Below are 22,432 nucleotides of genomic sequence, written 5' to 3'. Positions count from 1 at the left end.
GTCTTCATACTGTGACTCATGATATGGGCAGCCCACGCAACAGACAATGTACAATGCACAATATACAATGAAAAGGGCAAACTACTGGTAAGTCAGGCTGGCCACTGTGACTGGCTAACTTCCCCACATTCTGCATTGTCTGCTTATGTCAAATTCAAGGTGCTGATTCAATATCTAAAGCCCCTACTGGTCAGGGACTTGATTAGTGAAAAAGCTGCCTTGTCCCTTATATTCTGTCATGATTCTGAAGACCAGCAAGGCCACTTGATTTTCTAGTAAGAACCTTTTCCTTGACACTCACTTTCTCTGGTTACCAGCAGCACTTTGTATAATTGCAAGACAGTTCTTTATGTGTGAATAAACAAGCCTTTGCATTGCAAAATAGGAGCATTTTAATTGTTTGCAATTTTTGGATTTGTATTCACAATGGTAAATCATAAAACAAATAGCCTCTCCCAGGCCTGACAATGCAGAAATATGCACATGCCCTCTCTGTGAGAATCTAGGGCATTGCTGTTCAAACTTTTTGGCCCGCAGCTCACCTCGCTCAACACAGACCTTTCTGTGGACCACCAGCCAACCACCCATGATGACAAAATGGGTGCAGGAGGAGGTTGGGTGAGGGTCTGGCAGAGAGGTTGGGTGCGGGAGCAGGCTGAGAGTGGGGGTCAGGGTAGGAGGTAGGGTGCAAGACCGAGCTGAAGGATGAGGGAGTTTGGGAGGGACGAAAGGTGCAGAAGTGGAGTAGCGGTGGGAGGAGTCTGGGCATGAAGAGGATGGAGGATGCTTACTGGCTCTCTGATGTCCACTGCTCCCAGGCACCACCCCTCACTGCTCCCATTGGCTATGATTATGGCCAATGGGAGCAGTGAGGAAAGCCTCCAGGCAAGCAGTTTCCTGCATTGCCATTCCCCCAGCCACAGAGCTGCTTCCTTCCCTTACAAGCCAGATCCTCCCCTTCCGCCCCCCCTTCCGCCCAGCAGGAAGCCATCATTGGCACTCAGACCTCGCAGGGGGAGAGGGAAAGACCAGGTTTGGAGCACCAGCATGGACTCCCTGCTTCAGGATGGGTGAAATGAGCCCCGAGCCCCAAACCCATGGCCCACCTGTGAGGCAGTCTTAGACCACTACTAATCCGTGGACCATAGTTTGAGAACCATTGCTACAGTGAGACCAGGGAATGAAAGGTTCACGGAGATGCCAATCATGGAAAGGAAATATGCACGTAAAAAAAATTCATTCCATATCATGGCAGCTCGACTGATTCATTGCTGCTGGGAAGTAGCAAGCAGTGAAAAGAAGAAAAGGAGAGGAAAGCTCAGAAGTGTGTGTGTAATTATGAAGGATTATGCTTGCACCATCAGTCTGACTTCATGACCAACTGGCTGGGCTGCAAATTTCTCAGTTCTAATAAAATCTTCCAAGAAAGAAGCAAATAATCTGAATGAACGATCCTTGACATGTTGATATTCTTGTAACATCATATGCCTCCCATAATGTAGCATGAGAGATCTTTTCATCCATGCAAATAGAATTAAAGAATTAGAAGGAAACAAATTGAGAAACAAATTTTCTGAATCTGCGAGTACATTTAAGGAAGGTTTTAACTTCTCTCAACATCCAAATTATGCCATTTCTTTTCCTTCTGATATTTACTATTTGAGCAGTGAAAGAGGAAAGAAAAATCTCTTGGGAAGTGTAAAAGTGAGTTTTTATCATAGGCTTCAGAGGGTCAGAACTGTTTTATTCACATGAATTTCATTCTTTAAAGGGAAGACTAGCTAAATCACAAATTCCTACAGCCAAGCTGATAAAGGATGAAAGCAATTGTAGCTGAAATAAAATAAAACAGTACTGAAAGGAGAGATTATGAAGGATGAGAGGTTAATCATTGCCAGGCAAAACTGTGGTCCAAAGATGGGAAAATTGGTGTGCTGGTTAGTTTTTATCGACTTGCTTGCAGCTATCAAAAATCAGGTTGCATGAGGATCTGCATCAAGAGATGTTTATTAGAGATCGTTAGAAATGTTTAATGAAACTTTTTTCCATAGAAAAATGCCAGTTTGTTGAAACCAAAATGTTTCATTTAAACTTATTGTGGTCAATGAATATTCCATCAGGTTTTCAGGTTGCTCATGTGTGAGACAAAGTCCCTTTCTTTATAGCCTTGTGGCTAGGATACTGGTCTGGGATGTAAGAGTCAATTTCAAATCTTTTTGTTGCCTGTTCAGAACGGTCTAGGATGAAAACCATTTTTCTGAGTCAAGCACAACAGCTACTTGAACCTGTGGCTACTTACGTGATAGTGATATTGTTCACTACTGACATGACCTTTTACAGTGCTCTCTATTAAGGTCAAGGAAAGTCCATCCAGAGAAGTCAAGAAGTGATGGAATTTTTGACTCTTGTGGAGGCAGGGAAAAGAGAATAAGGGAATTGTGTGCAGCCATCTTGGTCTTCTTAGCAAGAGAGCAAGAGTCAGGCTAAGTTTGTGGCCTCACAACACAAGAGCTGTAATAAGACGCTGCCTTCGCCTCTCGCCTCCATACGGAGATAAGGATAGAATGCTGACTCCAGGGACCTTGAGATAAGGAGCGTCTGGGTGGAACTAAAATAACTGTTAGCCATTGGTGTTTCTAATGAGAAGGAGACTAACTGTTTAATGTTATTATATCTAATGGACAGTACATAAACTGCTTCATAATTGCTTGTATTCGACGATCTGCTTAGCAGCGGCTTCTTCCCTTGCAATATTGCTCGAATAAACTGTCTCTGACTACTTGTTGCTCACAAACGCAGAGTGAAGGCTTGTTTTCTTCCACACTCTCTAGAATAGTTGAACCAATAATAATTTTTCCCTACGTCTGAATATGACTTGTGAGGTAGAACGCTAACTAGATTTTAGAAGGGTTATTGACTTTCAGACCTGGATCTCCCTTTCAATATTAAGGGTATGTCTAGACTACATGGCTCGATGGAGCCATGTAAAGTAGTTTACTCAGCATAGTCAATGAAGCAGAGATTTAAATAATCCCCGCTTCATTAAAATAAAAATGGCCACCGCACTGGGCCGACAATCAGCTGATCCATTGATGGAGCCATGTAGTCTAGACGCACCCTAAGATGTCAGGTTTAGGGAGCTTGATTAAGAGGAGGTGTTGCCTTATACATTAAACATGAACACACTTGGAGTGAGGTGGAGATGGACATAGGAGACGAAGTGTTGAGAGTCTCTGGGTTAGGCTAAAAGGGATTATAAACAAAGGTGATGTCATGCTAAGAGTCTACTACAGGCCACCTACCCAGTTGGAAGAAGTGGATGAGGCTTTTTTTAAACAACTAATAAAATCATCCAAAGCCCAAGATTTGGTGGTGATGGGGGACTTCAACTATCCAGATATATGTTGGGAAAATAACACTGCAGGGCACAGATTATCCAATAAGTTCTTGGACTGCATTGGAGACAACTTTTTATTTAAGAAGGTTGAAAAAGCTACTAGGGGGGAAGCTGTGGAGGAACTGGTTGAGAATTTGAAAGTGGAAAGCAGCTTGGGTGAAAATGATCATGAAATCATAGAGTTCACAATTCTAAGGAAGGGTAGAAGGGCAAACAGCAAAATAGAGACAATGGATTTCAGGAAGGCAGATTTTGGTAAGATCAGAGAGCAGATAGGTAAGGTCCCATGGAAATCGAGACTGAGGGGAAAAACCACTGAGGAGAGTTGGCAGTTTTTCAAAGGGACATTGTTAAGGGCCCAAAAGCAAGCTATTCTGATGTGTCGGAAAGATAGACAATACCACAAAAGACCACCTTGTTTTAACCATGAGATCTTGCATGATCTAAAAATAAAAAGGGGTCATATAAAAAATGAAAAGTAGGACAAATTACAAAGGATGAATATAGGCAAACAGCACAGGAATGCAGGGGCAAGATTAGAAATGCAAAGGTACAGAATGAGCTCAAACTAGCTACGGGAATAAAGGGAAACAAGAAGACTTTTTACAAATACATTAGAAGCAAGAGGAAGACCAAGGAGATGGTAGGTCCACTGGTCAGTGAGAGGGGAGAAACAGTAACAGCAAACTTGGAAATGGCAGAGATGCTCAATGACTTCTTTGTTTTGGTTCACTGAGAAGTCTGTAGGAATGCCTAACATAGTGAATGCTAGTGGGAAGAGGGTAGTTTTAGAAGGTAAAATAAAAAAAAGAACAAGTCAAAAGTCACCTAGAAAAGTTAGATGCCTGCAAGTCACCAGGGCCTGATGAAATGCATCCTAGAATACTCAAGGAGCTGATAGAGGAGGTATCTGAGCCTCTAGCTATCATCTTTGGAAAATCATGGGAGACAGGAGAGATTCCAGAAGACTGGAAAAGGACAACTATAGTGCCCATTTATAAAAAGGGAAATAAGAACAACTCAGGAAACTACAGACTGGTTAGTTTAACTTCTGTGTCAGGGAAGATAATGGAGCAAGTAATGAAGGAAATCATCTGTAAACACTTGGAAGGTGGCAAGGGGATCGGGAATAGCCAGCATGGATTTGTAAAGGACAAATCCTGTCAAACCAATCTGATAGTTTTCTTTAATAGGATAACGAGTCTTGTGGATATGGGAGAAGCAGTGGATGTGGTATACCTAGACTTCAGTAAGGCATTTGATATGGTCTCGCATGATATTCTTATCAATAAACGAGGTAAATACAACTTAGATGGGGCTACTAGAGGCAGTCCCCGGGTTACGTACAAGATAGGGACTATAGGTTTGTTGTTAAGTTGAATTTGTACGTAAGTCGGAACTGGCTCCAGATTCAGCCGCTGCTGCTGAAACTGACCAGGGGCTGACTACAGGAAGCCCGAGGCAGAGTTGCTCTGCACCCAGCTTCCTGGAATCAGCCACTGATCAGTTTCAACAGCATCTGAATCTGGAGCCTGGGACAGAACAGCTGGGGCGCTGCCAGGTAGGTCCCCCCAGGACCAGCCCGACAGCACCCCAGCTGCTCTACCCCAGGTGTCCACAACAAAAGCCTGGTCTGCTGGGGGGGGGGCGCACTAGCTGCGCGCCCCCCCCCCCCCCCACAGCAGACCAGGGAGACCGGAGCAAAGCCGCGGGGGCGGCGGGGTACCGCGCCTCTGCGGCTTTGCTCCAGGTGTCCCTGGTCCACTGAGGGGGGGTCCCCAGCAGATCAGGGACATCTGGAGGAAAGCCTTGGAGGTGGCGGGGTCCCGCCCCTCTGCGGCTTTGCTCCAGAGCAAAGCCTTGGAGGCGCAGGACCCCGCCACCTCCAAGGCTTTTCTCCAGGTGTCCCTGGTCTGCTCGGGGTGTCCCTGGTCTGCTGGGAGGGGTCCCCAGCAGACCAGGGACACCCTGAGCAAAGCCTTGGAGGTGGCGGGGTCCCGCGCCTCTGTGGCTTTGCTCCGGAGCAAAGCCTTGGAGGCGCGGGACCCCGCCGCCTCTGCGGCTTTGCTCGGGGTGTCCCTGGTCTGCTGGGGACCCCCCCCCCCAGCAGACCAGGGACACCCGGAGCAGCTTTTCTCGCCCCGGAGGACGCGGTGGTGGGACCACTGCGCGTCTGGGTGTTCCCACCGCCCGCGAGTTCCGGGGCGAGAAAAGCCCCATTCGTAAGTGCGGATCCGACATAAGTCAGATCCGCATAACTCGGGGACTGCCTGTATAAGGTGGGTGCATAACTGGCTGGATAACCATACTCAGAGAGTAGTTATTAATGGTTCACAATCCTGCTGGAAAGGCATAACAAGTGAGGTTGCGCAGGGGTCTGTTTGGGAACCGGCTCTGTTCAATATCTTCATCAACAATTTAGATATTGATATAGAAAGTACACTTATTAAGTTTGCAGATGATACCAAGCTGGGAGTGGTTGCGACTACTCTGGAGGATAGGGTCATTAATTCAAAATGACCTGAACAAATTGGAGAAATGGTCTGAGGTAAATAGGATGAAGTTTAATAAAGACAAATGCAAAGTGCTCCACTTAGGAAGGAACAATCAGTTTCATACATACAGAATGGGAAGCGACTGTCTGGGAAGGAGTATGGCAGAAAGGGATGTAGGGGTTATAGTGGACCACAAGTTGAATATGAGACAGCAATGTGATGCTGTTGCAAAGAAAGCAAACATGATTCTGGGATGCATTAACAGGTGTGTTGTGAGCAAGACAGGAGAAGTCATTCTTCCGCTCTACTCTGTGCTGGTTAGGCCTCAATTGGAGTATTGTGTCGAGTTCTGGGCACCGCATTTCAAGAAAGATGTGGAGAAATTGGAGAGGGTCCAGAGAAGAGCAATGAGAATGATTAAAGGTCCAGAGAACATGACCTATGAGGGAAGACTGAAGGAATTGGGTTTGTTTAGTTTAGAAAAGAGAAGATTGAGGGGGGACATGATAGCAGTTTTCAGGTATCTAAAAGGGTGTCATAAGGAGGAGGGAGAAAACTTGTTCATCTCGGCCTCTGAGGATAGAACAAAGAAGCAATGGGCTTAAACTGCAGCAAGGGAGGTTTAGGTTGGACATTAGGGAAAAATTCCTAACTGTCAGGGTAGTCAGACACTGGAATAAATTGCCCAGGGAGGTTGTGGAATCTCCATCTCTGGAGATATTTAAGAGTAGGTTAGATAAATGTCTATCAGGGATGGTATAGACAGTATTTGGTCCTGCCATGAGGGCAGGGGACTGGACTCGATGACCTCTCAAATTCCCTTCCAGTCCTAGTATTCTATGATTCTATGATTTTCCTGCTCCTTGGCACAGGATAGAGCTTTTTGCCTTAACTTCATCATATATAGGTAGACGATCAAAGACAGGTGTATAATCTAAACATCTACTTGGCCTGTTAAAATACAGCATTTTAATATGTCTGCCTACAAGTATCTCCTTCATGTTGCACAATTACCTACAATACAATGGTGCAGTTCATTATGGGTGACTGATCATGACATTATTGCTCATAACTGTAATGCTCAAGGCATGTAAAATAATATTTGTTTCCCTAAGTAGATGGTCCTGATTGTAAAATCCTGCATGTACATCTGTACTGTATAGCGGTTCTCTCTGGATGCCTGGAACTAATTGAATACTATAGTCTTGCATTAAAGTAATGCAGAGCATTCCTTTTTAATCTCCAGATCAGCAGAGTGGACTCCAGAATGTGATTCCTTCACGCTGCTTACTCAGAACCTACATGTACAAAAAATACATGTGCCTTTGTTCAGAGGTGATGTTTAAAAGAAGGATTAAAAATGTTTATCCAACTGAGCCTTGTATCTTAATACTTCATTCTGAAGCCTTGTTAAATAGCATCCCATCTGCTACCCTATATTCCTAAAGTAACTTAGCAGTTAATGTGAATGAATCAAATAATTCCATCTATATTTTATTGATACTTCAGATGAGTTTTCTTAGTCATGAAATTGTCCTTTTAGAAGGGAGAATCTCAAACTTTTTTAGGGTGTGAGACACACTATCTCAAAAATACCTCCCCTTCTTCTCACAATCATGCAACATTTTCCAGACTACTTCAGCAATCATTTATACATAGAAGTAAGTTTAGGAAAGTATACAATGTATGTTTATCTGCTATAATTTAATTTACTGCTATAAAGGAGCCAGAATTATATAACCAGACAGCTCTCCACAGACCACCATCTGCAGACTACTAGTACAGTTGGAGGACCTTTGCGCTCGAACATCATATTTGGATGCTTTCATTCTTATCACACCTCTCCCAAATTGTAAGAAGGGGCGGAAATATTCTAGGGATGCTGGATGTGCTGAGTTTGATTTCCTGATTCTTTGAAGATTGTGTTAATCTAAATAGATGTATTAATCTTCATGTACAATGGTAATGCAGCACTTTTCACTATATACCAAAAAATGTTCTTCACTGAGTTGAGTAGACTGCTACCAGCTACAGAGGATAGTTTTTAAAATCATATGTAAGCACTACTGAGATTTAAATTATATGTTTATCCTTTATGACTGTCATACTTCTCTTAGAAATTTTTGATACACGCATTATCTGACAAGGCTTGGGTTTATATTGCTTTTATTTAGTACCATCTGTCTTCAATATAATCTAAGCCAATAGAAATTAAGCAATAAGACAAAGATCTCAACTGTACATTGAAAAAATAGCCTAAAGAGATTCATAAATACTTCTCAGACAAAAAGGTAGATCTGTGAATTTAACAGCTCTCAAGGAGAATTTGAAATGAAAAAAAAAAAGCATTAAATGATGATAAAGATGTTTAAACTTGTATAAATAGTATAATACTAAATCAAAGAGGCTAAGTCTTTTCCTTACCTTCTGGGCATATCAGTGAGGAACATTTCAAAGCAAACTCATCCAAATTAACATAAAAGCAAAACTGCTTATCCATTGCAGAACCTTTCAAAGGTATCCGAGGAGTTTTCGTTGTTTATCCCATTGCTACAGTCAGAAAATTAGAATGTGTGGCGTCAAAGGTTGATTTTCTAGTAGGATGGCATTTCAAGAGCTATTTTATTTAAAGATCTTGTGCAGTTTAGTAGCAAACCTGAAATATGTCTCTTCCTTTTGGGGGAAGCAAGATGGCATTCAGCTGAATGCTAGAATTTTATGATGGGGGGCTGGGAAGCTGCCAGAGAGGCCTAAGAATATAAAAGCATTTGAGATCTCAGATGGAGTTTAAATCAATGCACTGCCACAGTTACAGTGCAGATGAAAGTGCCTGCTGTCTCAATTGCCAGGAAATGACTTAGAAATTCTCACTTTGATTTCTTTTGGTAGTCCATTACATTAACGCTAAATGCAATAGATAGGGACATCAATGCTTTGATGTTGTACAGCTACAACAAATGGAAACTAATATGGTAGAACAGTCAACCTTTGTGATTTGCATGTTTTTATACAAATATATACCCATCAATCTCCTTATCTGACTGTGTATCTCCACTACCAGTCTTCCTCCCTACTGTACCCCTTTTCATTAAAATTGCTATTAATTTTGTGCCCACTTTCCACCACAGAGCAAAGCATGTATTTTTGATGCAAGGGAAAATAAAATGGTCTCCCCAGTACTATGCTATGAATGATGTGAATTCAGTAATGATAAAGCCAGGGTAGTGATGTGACACAGGTTGGAATAGGAGTGCTACTGCTAACCAAAACAGATCATGATGGAGAATTAGAAACATTGCCTTGATGATACTCAGCACTGAAGCATTTTTGTTTTTCACAGATCTAATTTTTGCATGAATATTTATAGCACCTGAAAATTAAGAGTATAACAACACATATAGGGCCAGATTCTCTGGCTTTCTCCAGCTCCTTGCTCCAGCACTGTAAAGAGACAGTAAACTGTCTGCAACTCCCTAGCATAGAGTTGTGTGGGAAAATATAGGATGCTACCTCTATGACATCATCTTTTACTGCCACCCTGGATTCTGAAGAAACTTCTCCATGGGCTCATGGTGGAGAAGGTGAAGATTGAAACTCTAGGGTAAGGAGAGAGGGGACTGGGATTGGGATTAGAAAGAGGGTCATATCCCCAACACCCAACTGCACAGATATTATATGAAAAAGATAATATATCTCCTGACTGAAATATCTTTTCCAAATAAGTCATCTACTTCCCTGCCACTTCTTCCTGGGGAGGCCTTTAAATTGAACTGCACATCTAGTGAGTTGGCAGGGTTCTAGCTCAGTGCTGGGCAAAAGGACTTTGCACAGATATCTCCAGTCTACCACAAATCATATGGAATATGTTACGTTTGGGGCAGCCCTGCAGCTTTGTCTGCAGAGAATGTGACAAGCTGATATGCGGGTATTTCCACCAATGCCCTTAAAAGCACTCACTTTCAGCAAAATCCAATGAACCCAGCTGGAAATGTGTGTTGGTAAAGTCTTCCAGATTTGGCCCTACTGTGTTCTGTAATGATGATTTCAGATGACCCGCTGGGTTTTTATGAAATTTCTTTATCACTGGTTTAGTAAATGCACATTAGTGATAATTTCACTTTCAGAAATATGGAATCTGAATGAAAATGTTTGAAATAGAGGCAGATTATTTAAAACAACAGTTTCACAGAACTTGATCCTGTGATGCATTCCATAGGTGCATTCCCTGGTGAAATCATATAAAGTGCATTTTCACTTGCTGAGCTACCCATACATTATACAACTCAGAATCAAATCCTTATAATTTATTCTTAGGTTATCTGAGATAAAAGTGCTCAATATATTTATTTGTGTGTGTAAAGGGATAGGAAGCATAGCCCCTCCATTCCCCATGGTCTGTGTGGTGGTGTGCTTCTCACTGTCCAACATTTAATAGTATTAAACGAGGTTGGGTATACAGAGAACTCAGCCTGCTTAGCACTGTGGCAAACATACTTTTAAAAATTCTTTTAACCTTTTATTAAAGACACTAAAAAGGGGGAATGATTAAAGCATTTGAAATATTAAGTAATAAGTAAGACTTATTTTAACAATATACCTTGTTCCCTTTCTTTTTAACTGGAGAGAATTTTAGGAGGAGGAAAAGCCTTGTTTAATAGTCTTTTAGATGGCATCAACATTGGTAATAATTATCTTTGTGATTAAAGAAGTGGGTTGAGATGTGCTGCAGCTTCTTGTTGCTGCTGTTTTTGTTGAAGTCTGATCCCATTTCATCTTAGGTTGTGTTTGAGATTCAACTCAAGCCAGTAGAAGTCGGAATGTTATCTAGGTCCATTGATCTGGCATGTTCTGGTCAGTGCATTTCTCAAAATGACCCAGATTCCACATGATAATGGGGCTGGCAGTCATGAAGATGAAATTTGCTTCAATAGCCTCAGGCTGTTCATCTTTACCCTCCCCTCCAAAAAGTTCTCTCTAAGAATCCACAAAGGGAATGAGGAGTGGAATAGCCCCCTACCCTCATTAGTTATCCACCAGTGAGGTGTAGTTTTCAGCACCTCCATTTTAATTAATTAGTTAATGGACCATATTCTGTTGTTTGCCGGGCATGATTTCAACACAGTTCTGGAGTTGTATCTGTAGGCTCTATGCTTAGAATAATTCAGCTTTTCTCATCAACATTTTCATTATAAGTTATTGAAGCATCTTATGAACTTTCACATTTTTTCAGTTAAGCTCACAATTAGAGTAAATTTACAGGCCAAATGATCACAACAACCATTGAGGGGAGGGGTTGGTATCATCTTCTGCACTTTTGTAGGTTCTTTGACTTCATAATATTGCACCATAATATGGCAAAAATAAAAGCCTCTCTTTTTATAAGGTTATAACATGTATCCTCCAGGGTATTTCATGTGTATTCATCCTGTCAAAATATTTCAGGAATTTGACAACAGAATCTGAACTTGTTTTAAGTGCCATGATGTAGCATGGCTTTTAACTGTATTTTCTTACATTTTTTTTAAGAATAACTAATAAAAGTGTTACCCATATGCTAAAAAAACCTTTAGTGAATAAAGGGGTTTAAATAAAGCATCATTTGAATTCTCAGTTAAATAACCTGTGGAGGAAATTATTATGATGTTCTCTATAATTGCTCTGAAAAAAACCCCTCTTAGTCTATGGAAGGCATAACAGACCTAATTAATGCTCACCCTGTTTCTCCAGAGAAGCTGATTTTGTGTAATGTAAATGGGCTGCATAGGAAATGTTCTTGTGAATATTTTATAGTTATTTCTTTTTTTTCTTGCAAAGCTGCAGTGTATGATATTTTTAAATGTGCCTTCCTTCTTCTGAACTGCAGCTTATATTAGTTTGTGAAATCATGCGTAAAACACTAATATGTTACCTAGGTCCTTTTGTCTCTAAGTGGTGAAATCAAGAATCTAGTGAATCTTGTGATTTAGTTTTACAGGTACATGTGTGTGTGTTTGTATTGCCTTGATGTAGGTGACCATTTCATTATTTTATTTGTTACATACATGTCTTATGCAGGAGTAATACTGCTTTTTTTGATATCCACAAATAAATAAAGGTTTATATCAGTCATTGAAAGCACTAATTTAGCATTATACCTAATATTCTTTCCACAGAATTACCTAATGTCTTGTACAGCAGGAAAATTGGTGATTCCCCTTTAAAAGGGTACAGTATTGATTGGGCTTCTTTCTCCTTCATGGTGCTTCTTTCCCTTCATTGGATACTTCAGCTAACCCCTCTCTTCTCATGTTCTCCTGAATTGGAAGAGGACCAGACTGTAAGACCTAAAAATATAGAGTACTCATGCCAAGTGGCAGCAGATCTTTGGAGACAGAGACTTAAGTATGTCTATAATTTAAAAAAAGGGAAAAAAACTACCCCCAAAACCTCACACCACAGTGCAGGAGACATGGGCTCATACTATAATGCTAAAAATAATCATATGGATTGTCCAGCTCAGGCTGATGCTGGGGCCTGAAGCCTGTCCTCTTTGTGGACTTCAGCTTGAGCTCTAGCCCAATCTGGGATGTCTATATGGCTATTCATAGAGCACTAGGACAAGCCTGAGACTATAGACCTGGGTCCTGAGACTTATTGCCACATTTTTTATTTTTTGCAGTGTAGACATCCTCAAACCCTTCTCCACCCCCATATTGCAAATCTTTTCAGTTGGATTGCCAGTCTCACAGTGTTTGAGAGATTTTTTGCTTGCTTGTTTTTCAAGTTCCAGTTCCTTAAACTTGGTGATTATGTGAGGATCTTTTTTTTCCCCTTTCAAGTACGTCATGGTCACAGAGAAGACTTTTGCATATGACTCATAAAGGCTCAAAACCAGAAGGCAAATTAAAAAAATCCTTTTAAGAAAATCTCATGGTTTTATGCTGGGATCCTGATTCATGTTTTGGACACCTGTGCTTGGCAGTATGAGGGGCCAGCACGTTAGGTGGGAATCATTCCTGTGGCTGGAGAGCTTTTCCCCACCTCTCCTTCAGCTAGTTGAATTTGTATTTGTGTGTGTGTGTGTGTGTGTGTGTGTGTGTACACACTACACTTGGTTCATGTTGATGGTGTCCCTAGTGCTCTGGTTGACATTTCTGAAGTTAGTATCAGATGATACTTATTGCCATATTTGACGTCTTTGAATTTGGGCTTTTAGTTGCTTATGCTATATCCACTAGGTCAGGAGTGAGGAACTTTCAGCATACAGCCCATCCGGGTAATCTGCTGGTAAGCTGTGAGATATTTTGTATATATTGACCTTCCTGCAGCTCCCAGTGGCCACAGCTTGCTGTGCCAAGCCAATGGGAGCTGCAGAAAGTCGTGAATTGCAGGGACATGCTGTCTGCTACTTCCTGCAACTCCCATTGTCAATGGAACAGCAAACTTCAGCCACTGGGATCTGCAAAGGGCCATGCCTTTGGAGAATCAACATAAATTAATGTCTTGTTGTCAGCCAGTGGATTACCCTAATGTACCAAAAGTTGCTGACCCCTGCACTAGGACTTTGATGGTTGATGCCTATCAGACCATCTATTCTGATGAGTGAGCTAGAGCTTGGGTCCTTGGAGAAAGACCAATAGATCATCATGAGGTTTTTTAGGTCAAGTGTTATCATTCCATTTCAATGGGGGCTGTGGGAGAGGGGTTGGGTTTTAAGTTAGTCTGATAGACAGGAGTTGGATTTAGCAGAGATGGAAAAATTTTAAGGTGTATTTCTACCTGTTGTCGGTAAGCTCTTTAGAGCAGGGACCATATCTCTGTTATATGTCTGTAGAGTGCCAAGCACAAAGGACACATGACCGATAGGTGCCACCACAATACAAATTATAATACTAATACAAAGAGAATGAGTGTATGTTTTCCTGCACTACAGAGGGTTCTTTTCTTGAATAGCAAGTTCTGTTTGGGGAGGCCTTCTCCCATTTTCTTGGGTGGGCCTTCCTGTGTCTGGGGTGAGAGTTCATGTTCCAGAATCTAGATTGGTGGTGACTCTGGGACAAGGTACTTGTTATCAGCTTGAATTCCAGAGTTCCATTTGGAAATTTGTTGTTAATTATTGGGTGTGTTTTGTAGGTGTGTAGTGCCATACAGAATCAAGATTTCACAGTGATTGAGGACTACTGCACTGGTCTGAGAGCCCTACTTTATCTGAAAAGCATTGAGGAACTTCAAGACTGGGATGGACAGAGCCCTGCAACCATGTGCCATCAGAAAGGAAAGCCAGTACCCAAAATTGCTGATCTGATTGGAAAGGTATGCCATTACACTGAGATTCCTGTTTAATTATAGCAGTTTTTGTCTTCAAGCATAGTTTCACATGATGGGTATACTTTATTTCAATGGCCATATTTTATCAACATTGACATCAAGATGAGTTGGTAGAGGTCTTTTGTCCCCTTCTGAATTGTCACTAGGCAACTTGTGATGTCATATTACTACTGACTTGACACCATGCTGTCATATTACCATTGACATGATGTTACCACTTCATTGACAGTAGCATGACTTTTTTTAAAAAAATATAAAATGCAAAAGCAAAAAATATTAGAAAATCTCTAAAAAAAATTAGAAAATTTAGATTAGAATGAGATTTTGGATCACAATCTGTAGTATGTTCCAACTCTTTTGCAACACTCTGGCATCAATGGCCCCAAAAGCCAGTATGAGGGAGATCTTGTTTGACATAGATCCATCTTTCCTGCTGTGTTCCATCAAACTCATTGGTAGAGCCCTGCAAATCTGCACATATCTGCTTTATATCCACAGATATCTCCATCTGTGCAAAAATTAGCTGTGAATATTTGAAGATATGGATGCTGATGCAAATTTTATATCCAGAACCCTGCAAATTTGCAGGTATCTGTTTATATCCATGGGTATCCACAGTTCGTTTTTGCAGATCTAGATGCAGATGTAGATACAAAATTTAGTATTCACTCAGGGCTGTACCCAACAGTATAGCATCTGAGCTTGAATTCAGGCTCCAAACTTCTAGACTAGCAGCCTAATCATTAGATCGTTCTTTTTGGCTCCTGAAATCTCAGCATAGCAGTGAGTCTAAGTCTTTGTTTCAAGTTATTAAAGGAGATCAGTTTGAAGAGTGGTTTCAGTTATGCATCATGCTTATTGATTCTCCTTCTCAAAGTCTAATATTACCTTGTTGAAAATGTTGTAAAAGTAAAGAATTACAAAAGAATAGGATTTGCAGTGTCAAATGCTTCCAAATCTCTGCTTATCTCTGCTGATGAATGGAGATCTTTTCAGTGGCAGGTTAGTGATTTTTTTTTCTGTGGAGGTCTGAAAATTACAATGTTATCTTCTATGGAAAAGACAATCCTATTCCTAAAGCTAAGAATATTAGTGTTTAAAAAAATCTAATCTCTTTCTTTTCAGCTGCGTAAGTTTGTGGTTAAAGCCGAGCTCAAAAGGTTATGTCCCAACTTTCTTTTTAACAGATATTGTCAGAGAAATACACATTGCATTTACATTTTGTATAATACAGTAATGTTAACATTCTTCCCCTAAAACAACATTCAGTATTCTATCTTAGTATTACCTTTTTATTATACTAAATAGACAACCATTGTCAAGACATTTCTCACGTCCTTCTGAATGAAAAGGGGGGAAAATTACAATTTTTAGTCTTTTCAGCTTGTCACTACATCAATAATTAACTTTAAAAAGGTAGTATGAAAAGATGCTTTAAGGAAGCATTTAATAATTCAAAGGAATCTTAACTTGAAACAGGTCACATAAAAAAGAATAAAAACTAAGTCCCATGTAATCTAGTTTGGCTGGCTATGTTAGACATTTAAAAGGAACAAGAGATACAGATTATAACTGACTTTGTATTTGATTGCCTTTAATACAAAATTATATCATTGGATCATTGCTACCAGATGATAAAATATAAAGTTTATCCAAGCTGAACTATTGAAGATGTAATTGTATATTTCAGTCCCAAGTTCAGAGTGACTGCATGTCCAGTAATGAACAAATAAGAGGAAAAGGAAGAAAAATAATGCAGTGTGGGTATAAGGGAAATACTATGATGAATGACTCTACTAGAGGGAATCAGACACAAAGGCTAGATATCATTAATATTTATAAAATCATAATTAGCAAGACTGTGCCTAAACAGTGTTATTAGTGTAACTAATTACGTTATCATAAACTAAGTTAGCAGTATTATAGGAATCAGTGTTCTTACCTTCATAAATTATCGTCAGTATTGGATTCCATGTGCTGTACCTACAAATTCATCTATGTACTATAGGTACATATGTATTCAAATCCAAATAGCTCCATACTTAGCATATTAAGTACCAAAGAAAGCAAACTGAGATACATTATAATTTTTTACTAGTACAAAAGCTATGCAAGAATGTCACTGTGTAAAACATTGACAGCCAAAGTCCTACATTCTGGTTTACAAATATTTTATGATGAGTTATTCAAATATATATTGGTTTAATAGGATTTGAAAACTAATTCATTCAGTAGGACCATAAAGATAAACAAGAAACAGTGACAGTATTTTGCATGCTAAAGCCATGATGCTACAAGTAATAAAAATTGTCAGATTTATTGAACAGTTAATGTAAAAACATAAAGGACAGATACTCCTCCATATCAGTAACAAAATTCCTATTGCCTTCAATGGGAACAGGAGAGCTGTCCCCTAGACTGCAGTTGAGACTAGGAATAAACAACTAGAGATAGGTATATTTATCAACATGATGACAGGGAATAGACTTTTTAGAGTTAGGACATATCCTACATCTGATAAAAGTGGATTTATGCTTGCAAAGACAGCAGCCCTGATCCTGGTTAGATATGCATCAATACTGATGGTAGTTCTGCTCAATAACTATCCAAAGCAGAGCAAACCAACATATGTTCATTTTCATTATTTGAGTCAGATGCCACCAGCAGAAGATTGATTTTCCTTTTTGGTGGTTCAGGTTCTGTAATTTCTGCAGCAGAGTCTTGCTCTTTTAAGACTTTTGAAAGCATGTGCCACACCTTGTCCCTCTGAAATTTTGGACTTCAGGTCTTAAACCTTGGATTGAGTGCTGCAGCTTTTGTAGAACTCTCATACTGTTATCTTCTTTGCATTTTGTCAAATCTGCAGTGAAAGCATTCTTAAAATGACATGTGCTGGATTATCATCTGAGACTGCTATAACATGAAATATATAGCAGAATGCAGGTAAAAAAGAACTGGAGACATGCAGTTCTCCCCCAAGGAGTTCAGTCACAAATTTAATTAACATTATTTTTTTAACAAGTATCATCAGTGTGGACACGTCTTCTGGAATGGTGGTTGAAACATGAAAAGACGTATGAATATTTAGCATGTTTGGCATGTAAATATCTTGCAACACCAGCTACAACTATGCCATGTAAATGCCTTTTCTCACTTTCATGTGACCCTGTAAACAAAAAGTAAGCAGCATTATCTCCTACAAAGTGTAACCAAACTTTTGTCTGAATGATTGGCTGAACAAGTGGGACACAGTGGACTTGTATACCCTAAAGTTTTACATTGCTTTATTTTTTAATGCAATTATTTTTGTACATAATCCTACATTCGTAAGTTCAACTATTCTGATAAAAAGATTGCACTACAGTCAAAGGTGAAAGTACCGGTAAGGTGATGCACTCTGGTGCACTACCCTGATAAGAGCCAGCTAGGGTGATCCACTGCAGGAGGCGGTGGAGTGCCCTCCAAGCCAGCCTCCCAGGACTCTCCAGCAGGCTGCCACCCTAAGCAGTGGGCAAGTGAAAAGGAGTTGGATGAGGACATGCCTCACACTGGTCCAGGAGAATCACAGACCTGGGTTCACTCTCCTCCTCACATACACCCTGACCACCTTTTATGGAGAGCAGGGAGGACAAAGGCCCCTTCCCCACCCCCGCCTCCCTCCTGCCACCAATGCTGCTTGTTGTTTGCTGTTCCCCTTCCAGCACTGTCAGGGAGTGAGGAAAGCACACACTGTCCCTGCTTTCCTCTCCCTCCTGGTTAGTGCAGGAAGAGAGCAGAGGAGTGAGTGACCCACACTTCCTCACTCTCCGAGGGAATGTCTACACTACAAAGTTAGTTCGAACTAACGGACGTTAGTTCGAACTAACTTTCATAGGCGCTACACTAGCGCTCCGTTAGTTCGAATTTAATTCGAACTAACGGAGCGCTTAGTTCAAACTAGGTAATCCTCATTCCATGAGGATTAAGCCTAGTTCGAACTAGCTAGTTCGAATTAAGGGCTGTGTAGACCCTTAATTCGAACTAGTGGGAGGCTAGCCCTCCCCAGGTTTCCCTGGTGGCCACTCTGACCAACACCAGGGAAACTCTACTGCCCCCCTCCTGGCCCCGGACCCCTTAAAGGGGCACGGGCTGGCTACGGTGACCGTGCCAGGTGCAAGCCTGCCAGCACCCAGCCAGCAGACCCTGCACCTGGCACGGATCGAGCCACCCACCCGACGCCCCCCAACCCTCCCCCTCTTCCCGGGACCAGGCTGGCGGCTCCCGGGAGCTTGCCCGGGACCGCAAGAGGCGGGCACCCGCCTGGGCTAGTGCGGACATCGTGGACCTTGTCCACGACCTCCGCACTAGGCACAGGAAAGTGGCCGGCTAGGGCAGGAGAGCTGCCAGCCTGGCCACCCAGGAGCAGGTGTGCATGAAAATCAAGGGGGTCCACTGAGACCCCCGACCCTGAGCCCTGAGCTTACAATGGCCGTCCTGGGTCAGACCAAAGGTCCATCTAGCCCAGTAGCCTGTCTGCCGACAGCGGCCAACCCTAGGGACCCTGGAGGGGATGGACCGAAGACAGTGACCAAGCCATTTGTCTCGTGCCATTCCTCTCCAGCCTTCCACAAACCTTGGGCAGGGACACCACTCCTACCCCCTGGCTAATACCACTCCATGGACCCAACCTCCATGACTTGATCTCACGTCCCTTTAAACTCTGTTCTAGTTGTAGCCTTCACAGCCTCCTGCAGCAAGGAGTTGCACAGGTTGACTCTTTGCTTTGTGAAGAACTACTTTCTGTTACTAGTTTGAAGCCTGCTACCCATTCCTTTCCTTTGGTGTCCTCTACTCCTTCTTTATGGGAACTAATGAAGAAACTTTTCTGTATGCACCCTCTCCACCCAACTCCTGCTTTTAGAGACCTCTATCCTGTCCCCCCTACGTCTCCTCTTTTCTAAGCTGAAAAGTCCCAGTCTCTTTAGCCTCTCTTCATATGGGACCTGTTCCCAACCCCTGATCATTTTAGTTGCCCTCCCCTCTCCCAGCCTCTCTCTTCCCCTCTCCCACCTCCTTTTCCAAGTCTCCCCCAGTTTTGTTCAATAAAGACAGATTCCATTTTTGAACACAATTGTCCTTTATTTTGTACATCAAGAAGAGGGGCTAGGGAAGGGTAAGTGGAAGGAGGTGAGGGACGAGTGGGGTATGCGCCCCTGATGGAGAGGACTGGGCTTGCTCTGCGGGCTTTTGGGGTGGAAGCTCTCCTGCAGCCCCCCAATTGCCTCCTCTCCCCAGATGGCAGCCTGCGGCAAGTGCAGCCGGGCTGATGGCCGAGTGCTGTGATGTGCCCAGTGTGGGTAGTCCGGGCAAGCCAAGCCAGGATTGGTTTGCAAGCGGGGCACCCCTGAGAACTGTCTGTCCGGGGTGGGGGTTGGGACCCTTTAAGCACAGCCCTCGGCTAGCCTGATACAGCATCTCCATGCTCTAAGTCCTCCTTTGATGCCCTGCCGGCACTGCTTCCGGCCATCCTTAAGCCTGGTTCAGGGTCCACTTAATGTGGACATGCTAGTTCAAATTCACAAAACGCTAATTCGAACTAGTTTTTTAGTCTGGATCCATTAGTTTGAATTAGCTTAGTTCGAATTAACTAATTCGAACTAAGTTATTTCGAATTAACGTTGTAGTGTAGACGTACCCCTAGAGACTGACAGAAGGGGAAGAGAAAGAAACAAGCAGTGTTGGCGGGAATGGGAGGGGGTGTCAGCTGCCCCTGCCCTCCCCAAGGGGTGCCCTTGCCTCCCTGCACTTCTGCACATATCTCAAACCTGTGCCCTGAGCCTCTCCATACCCCCATCCTCCTCCAGTTCCTACACCCCTGCACACACACACCAACCCTCTGCACCGAGGTCCTCCTCACAGCCCCAACACTGTACTCTGTGCCCATTCTCACATATCCCCACCCCAACCCTCATGCCTACACTTCCTACAGCCCTAGCCCCCTTTCCTGACTCATGCACCCCCACAGCCCAATTGCCTTCCCTGAGCCCCCTGCACTCCACCCCACACTTAAATTTCTTATAGGTGCTACCATATAGCACCCCCCCCATAGCCCACTGTCCTAAGTGTCCCCATACCTGTAAGAAATTTAAGTTACTTTACCCCTGAACAGTACTTAGGTGAATTAAAAAATACTGATAGAAATGTAGCCGTGTTAGGCAGGGGTAGCTGAAGCAAAATGCAGGACAATGTAGCACTTTAAAGACTAACAAGATAAACCATAAACCATCTTGTTAGTCTTTAAAGTGCTAAATTGTCCTGCATCTTAAAAAATACTGTTTCTTTTGTTTTTTACTCTACAAGTGTTTCTAATAAAAAATAAATATGAAGTGAGCACTGTGCATATTATGTTCTGGGTTGAAATTGAAATCATTATGCACGTTATGAACCTCCGTAATTTGAACTTCCTGGTCCAGCAACACCCTTTGTCCAACATTGTCAGTAACCCTGTGGGTGCGCTGGGGTCGGAGCACTCAGAGGGGAAAAAACAGCAAGCTGGGAACAGAAGAGTTGCTGGATCAGGGAAGAACAGAGTCCCAAGCAACTGGAGCGGAGGAGCCAGAGCAGGGGAGTCACAGGACCCTGAGGCTGGAGCAGGGTGTTGTGGCACCTCAAGGGCCAGAGCAGGGGAGTCCTGGGGGCTGGCCACCAGCAGCAGGGTAACTACAGTGCCCCGCAGGCCGACTGCCAGAGCAGTGGAGACAGGAGCTAGACCATAGGAGCCCCGGGGGCCAGCTGCTGGGAGCAGAGGAGCTGGCATTGATTTCCCAAATCTAGCAAACTTCCTGTTTGGGACCAATCACGTCCCAAGGGTATTGAACTAGGGAGGTTCAACCTGAATTTGAAAATGTGTAAAACATCCAAAATTATTTAAACAAATGGCATTCCATTATTGTTTAACAGTGCAATTAATCATGATCAATTTTTAATCATGTGACAGACCTAGTAAGAATAAATGCTCAGTTTTCAGAACAGAGAGAAGTAAATAGTGATGTCCCCCAGTGAGTCTGTAGTGGGACCAGTCCTATTCAACATGTTTATAAATGAATAAACATTTATACTGAAGAAAGGGGTAGACAGTGAGGCGGCCAGATATTCAGGTGATGCAAAATTACTCAAGATATTTAAGTTCAAAGCAGATTTATGATGAGTTAGAAAGGGATCTCACAGAACTGGGGAACTGAACAACACATTGGGAGAAGAAATTCGGTGTTGATAAATGCAAATTCACACATATTGAAAAACATAATCCCAACTATACATATAAAATGATAGGGATAAATTAGCTGTTATCATTCTAGAGATTTCTGAGTCAATGTGGCTAGTTCTCTGAAAACATTCACACAAAGTGCAATGGCAGTCAAAAAAGAAAACAGAATGTTGGGAATCATTATGAAAGGGTTAGAAAATAAGATAGAAAAATAGCATATTGCCTCTATATAAATGCATAGTATGCCCACATCTTGACTACTGTGTGCAGATCTAAACAAGATATCTCCCCATCTCAAAACAAGATATGTTGGAGTTAGAAAAGATATAGAAAAGGGCAACAAAAATGATTAGGGGTATGGAACAGCTTCCATGTGAAGAGAGACTGGGACTTTTCAGCTTGGAAAAGAAATGACTAAGGGGCGAGGGTGTGTGACAGAGATCTATAAAATCATGACCTGTGTGGAGAAGGTAAATAAGAAGTGTTATTTACTCCTCATAATGCAAGAACTATGGGTCACCAAATGAAATTAATTGGAAGCAGATTTAAAACAAAAAAAGGAAGCATTTTTTCACACAATACACAGTCAATCTTTGGAACTCTTTACTATATAATAGTGTGAAGGCTAAGACTATAACAGGTTCAAAAAAGAACGCCATATTTCATTGAGGATAGGTCCATCTATGACTAATAGCCAGGACAGTCAAAGAAGCAAAGCCAAACTCTGAAGTGTCCCTAACCTCTGTTTGCCAGAGGTTGTGAATGGGAAACAGGGAGTGGATCACTTGATTATTACCTGTTCTGTTCATTCCCTCTGGGTATGTCTACACTACAGCACTAATTCGAACTAACTTAGTTCGAATTAGTTAATTCGAACTAAGCTAATTCGAACTAGCGCACCTAGACTTAAAAATTAGTTCGAATTAGCGTTTTGCTAATTCGAACTAGCATGTCCACACTGAGTGGACCCTGAACTGAGGTTAAGGA

The 22,432-nt window shown here is 42.0% G+C and overlaps 1 protein-coding gene across 5 annotated transcripts in view; it reads left to right on the top strand.

Annotated features, from left to right (window-relative positions):
- Window positions 1-22,432, top strand: part of DPYD (dihydropyrimidine dehydrogenase) — a 675,852-nt gene that overhangs the window by 583,751 nt on the left and 69,669 nt on the right. For 4 of the 5 annotated variants that reach the window (XM_075936588.2, XM_075936587.2, XM_075936589.2 and 1 more), the window contains one exon: window positions 14,005-14,184. The exons of the other annotated variant lie outside the window; for it this stretch is intronic. In XM_075936588.2, the coding sequence (XP_075792703.1) occupies window positions 14,005-14,184 (180 nt within the window). The remainder of the gene's footprint in view (window positions 1-14,004; window positions 14,185-22,432) is intronic. 5 annotated transcript variants of the gene reach the window in all.

The sequence above is a fragment of the Pelodiscus sinensis genome, chromosome 9 (assembly GCF_052426305.1).
Source record: "Pelodiscus sinensis isolate ZL-2025 chromosome 9, ASM5242630v1, whole genome shotgun sequence".
NCBI classification, from domain to species: domain Eukaryota; kingdom Metazoa; phylum Chordata; order Testudines; family Trionychidae; genus Pelodiscus; species Pelodiscus sinensis.
This window is presented reverse-complemented; position numbering and strand designations above follow the sequence as displayed.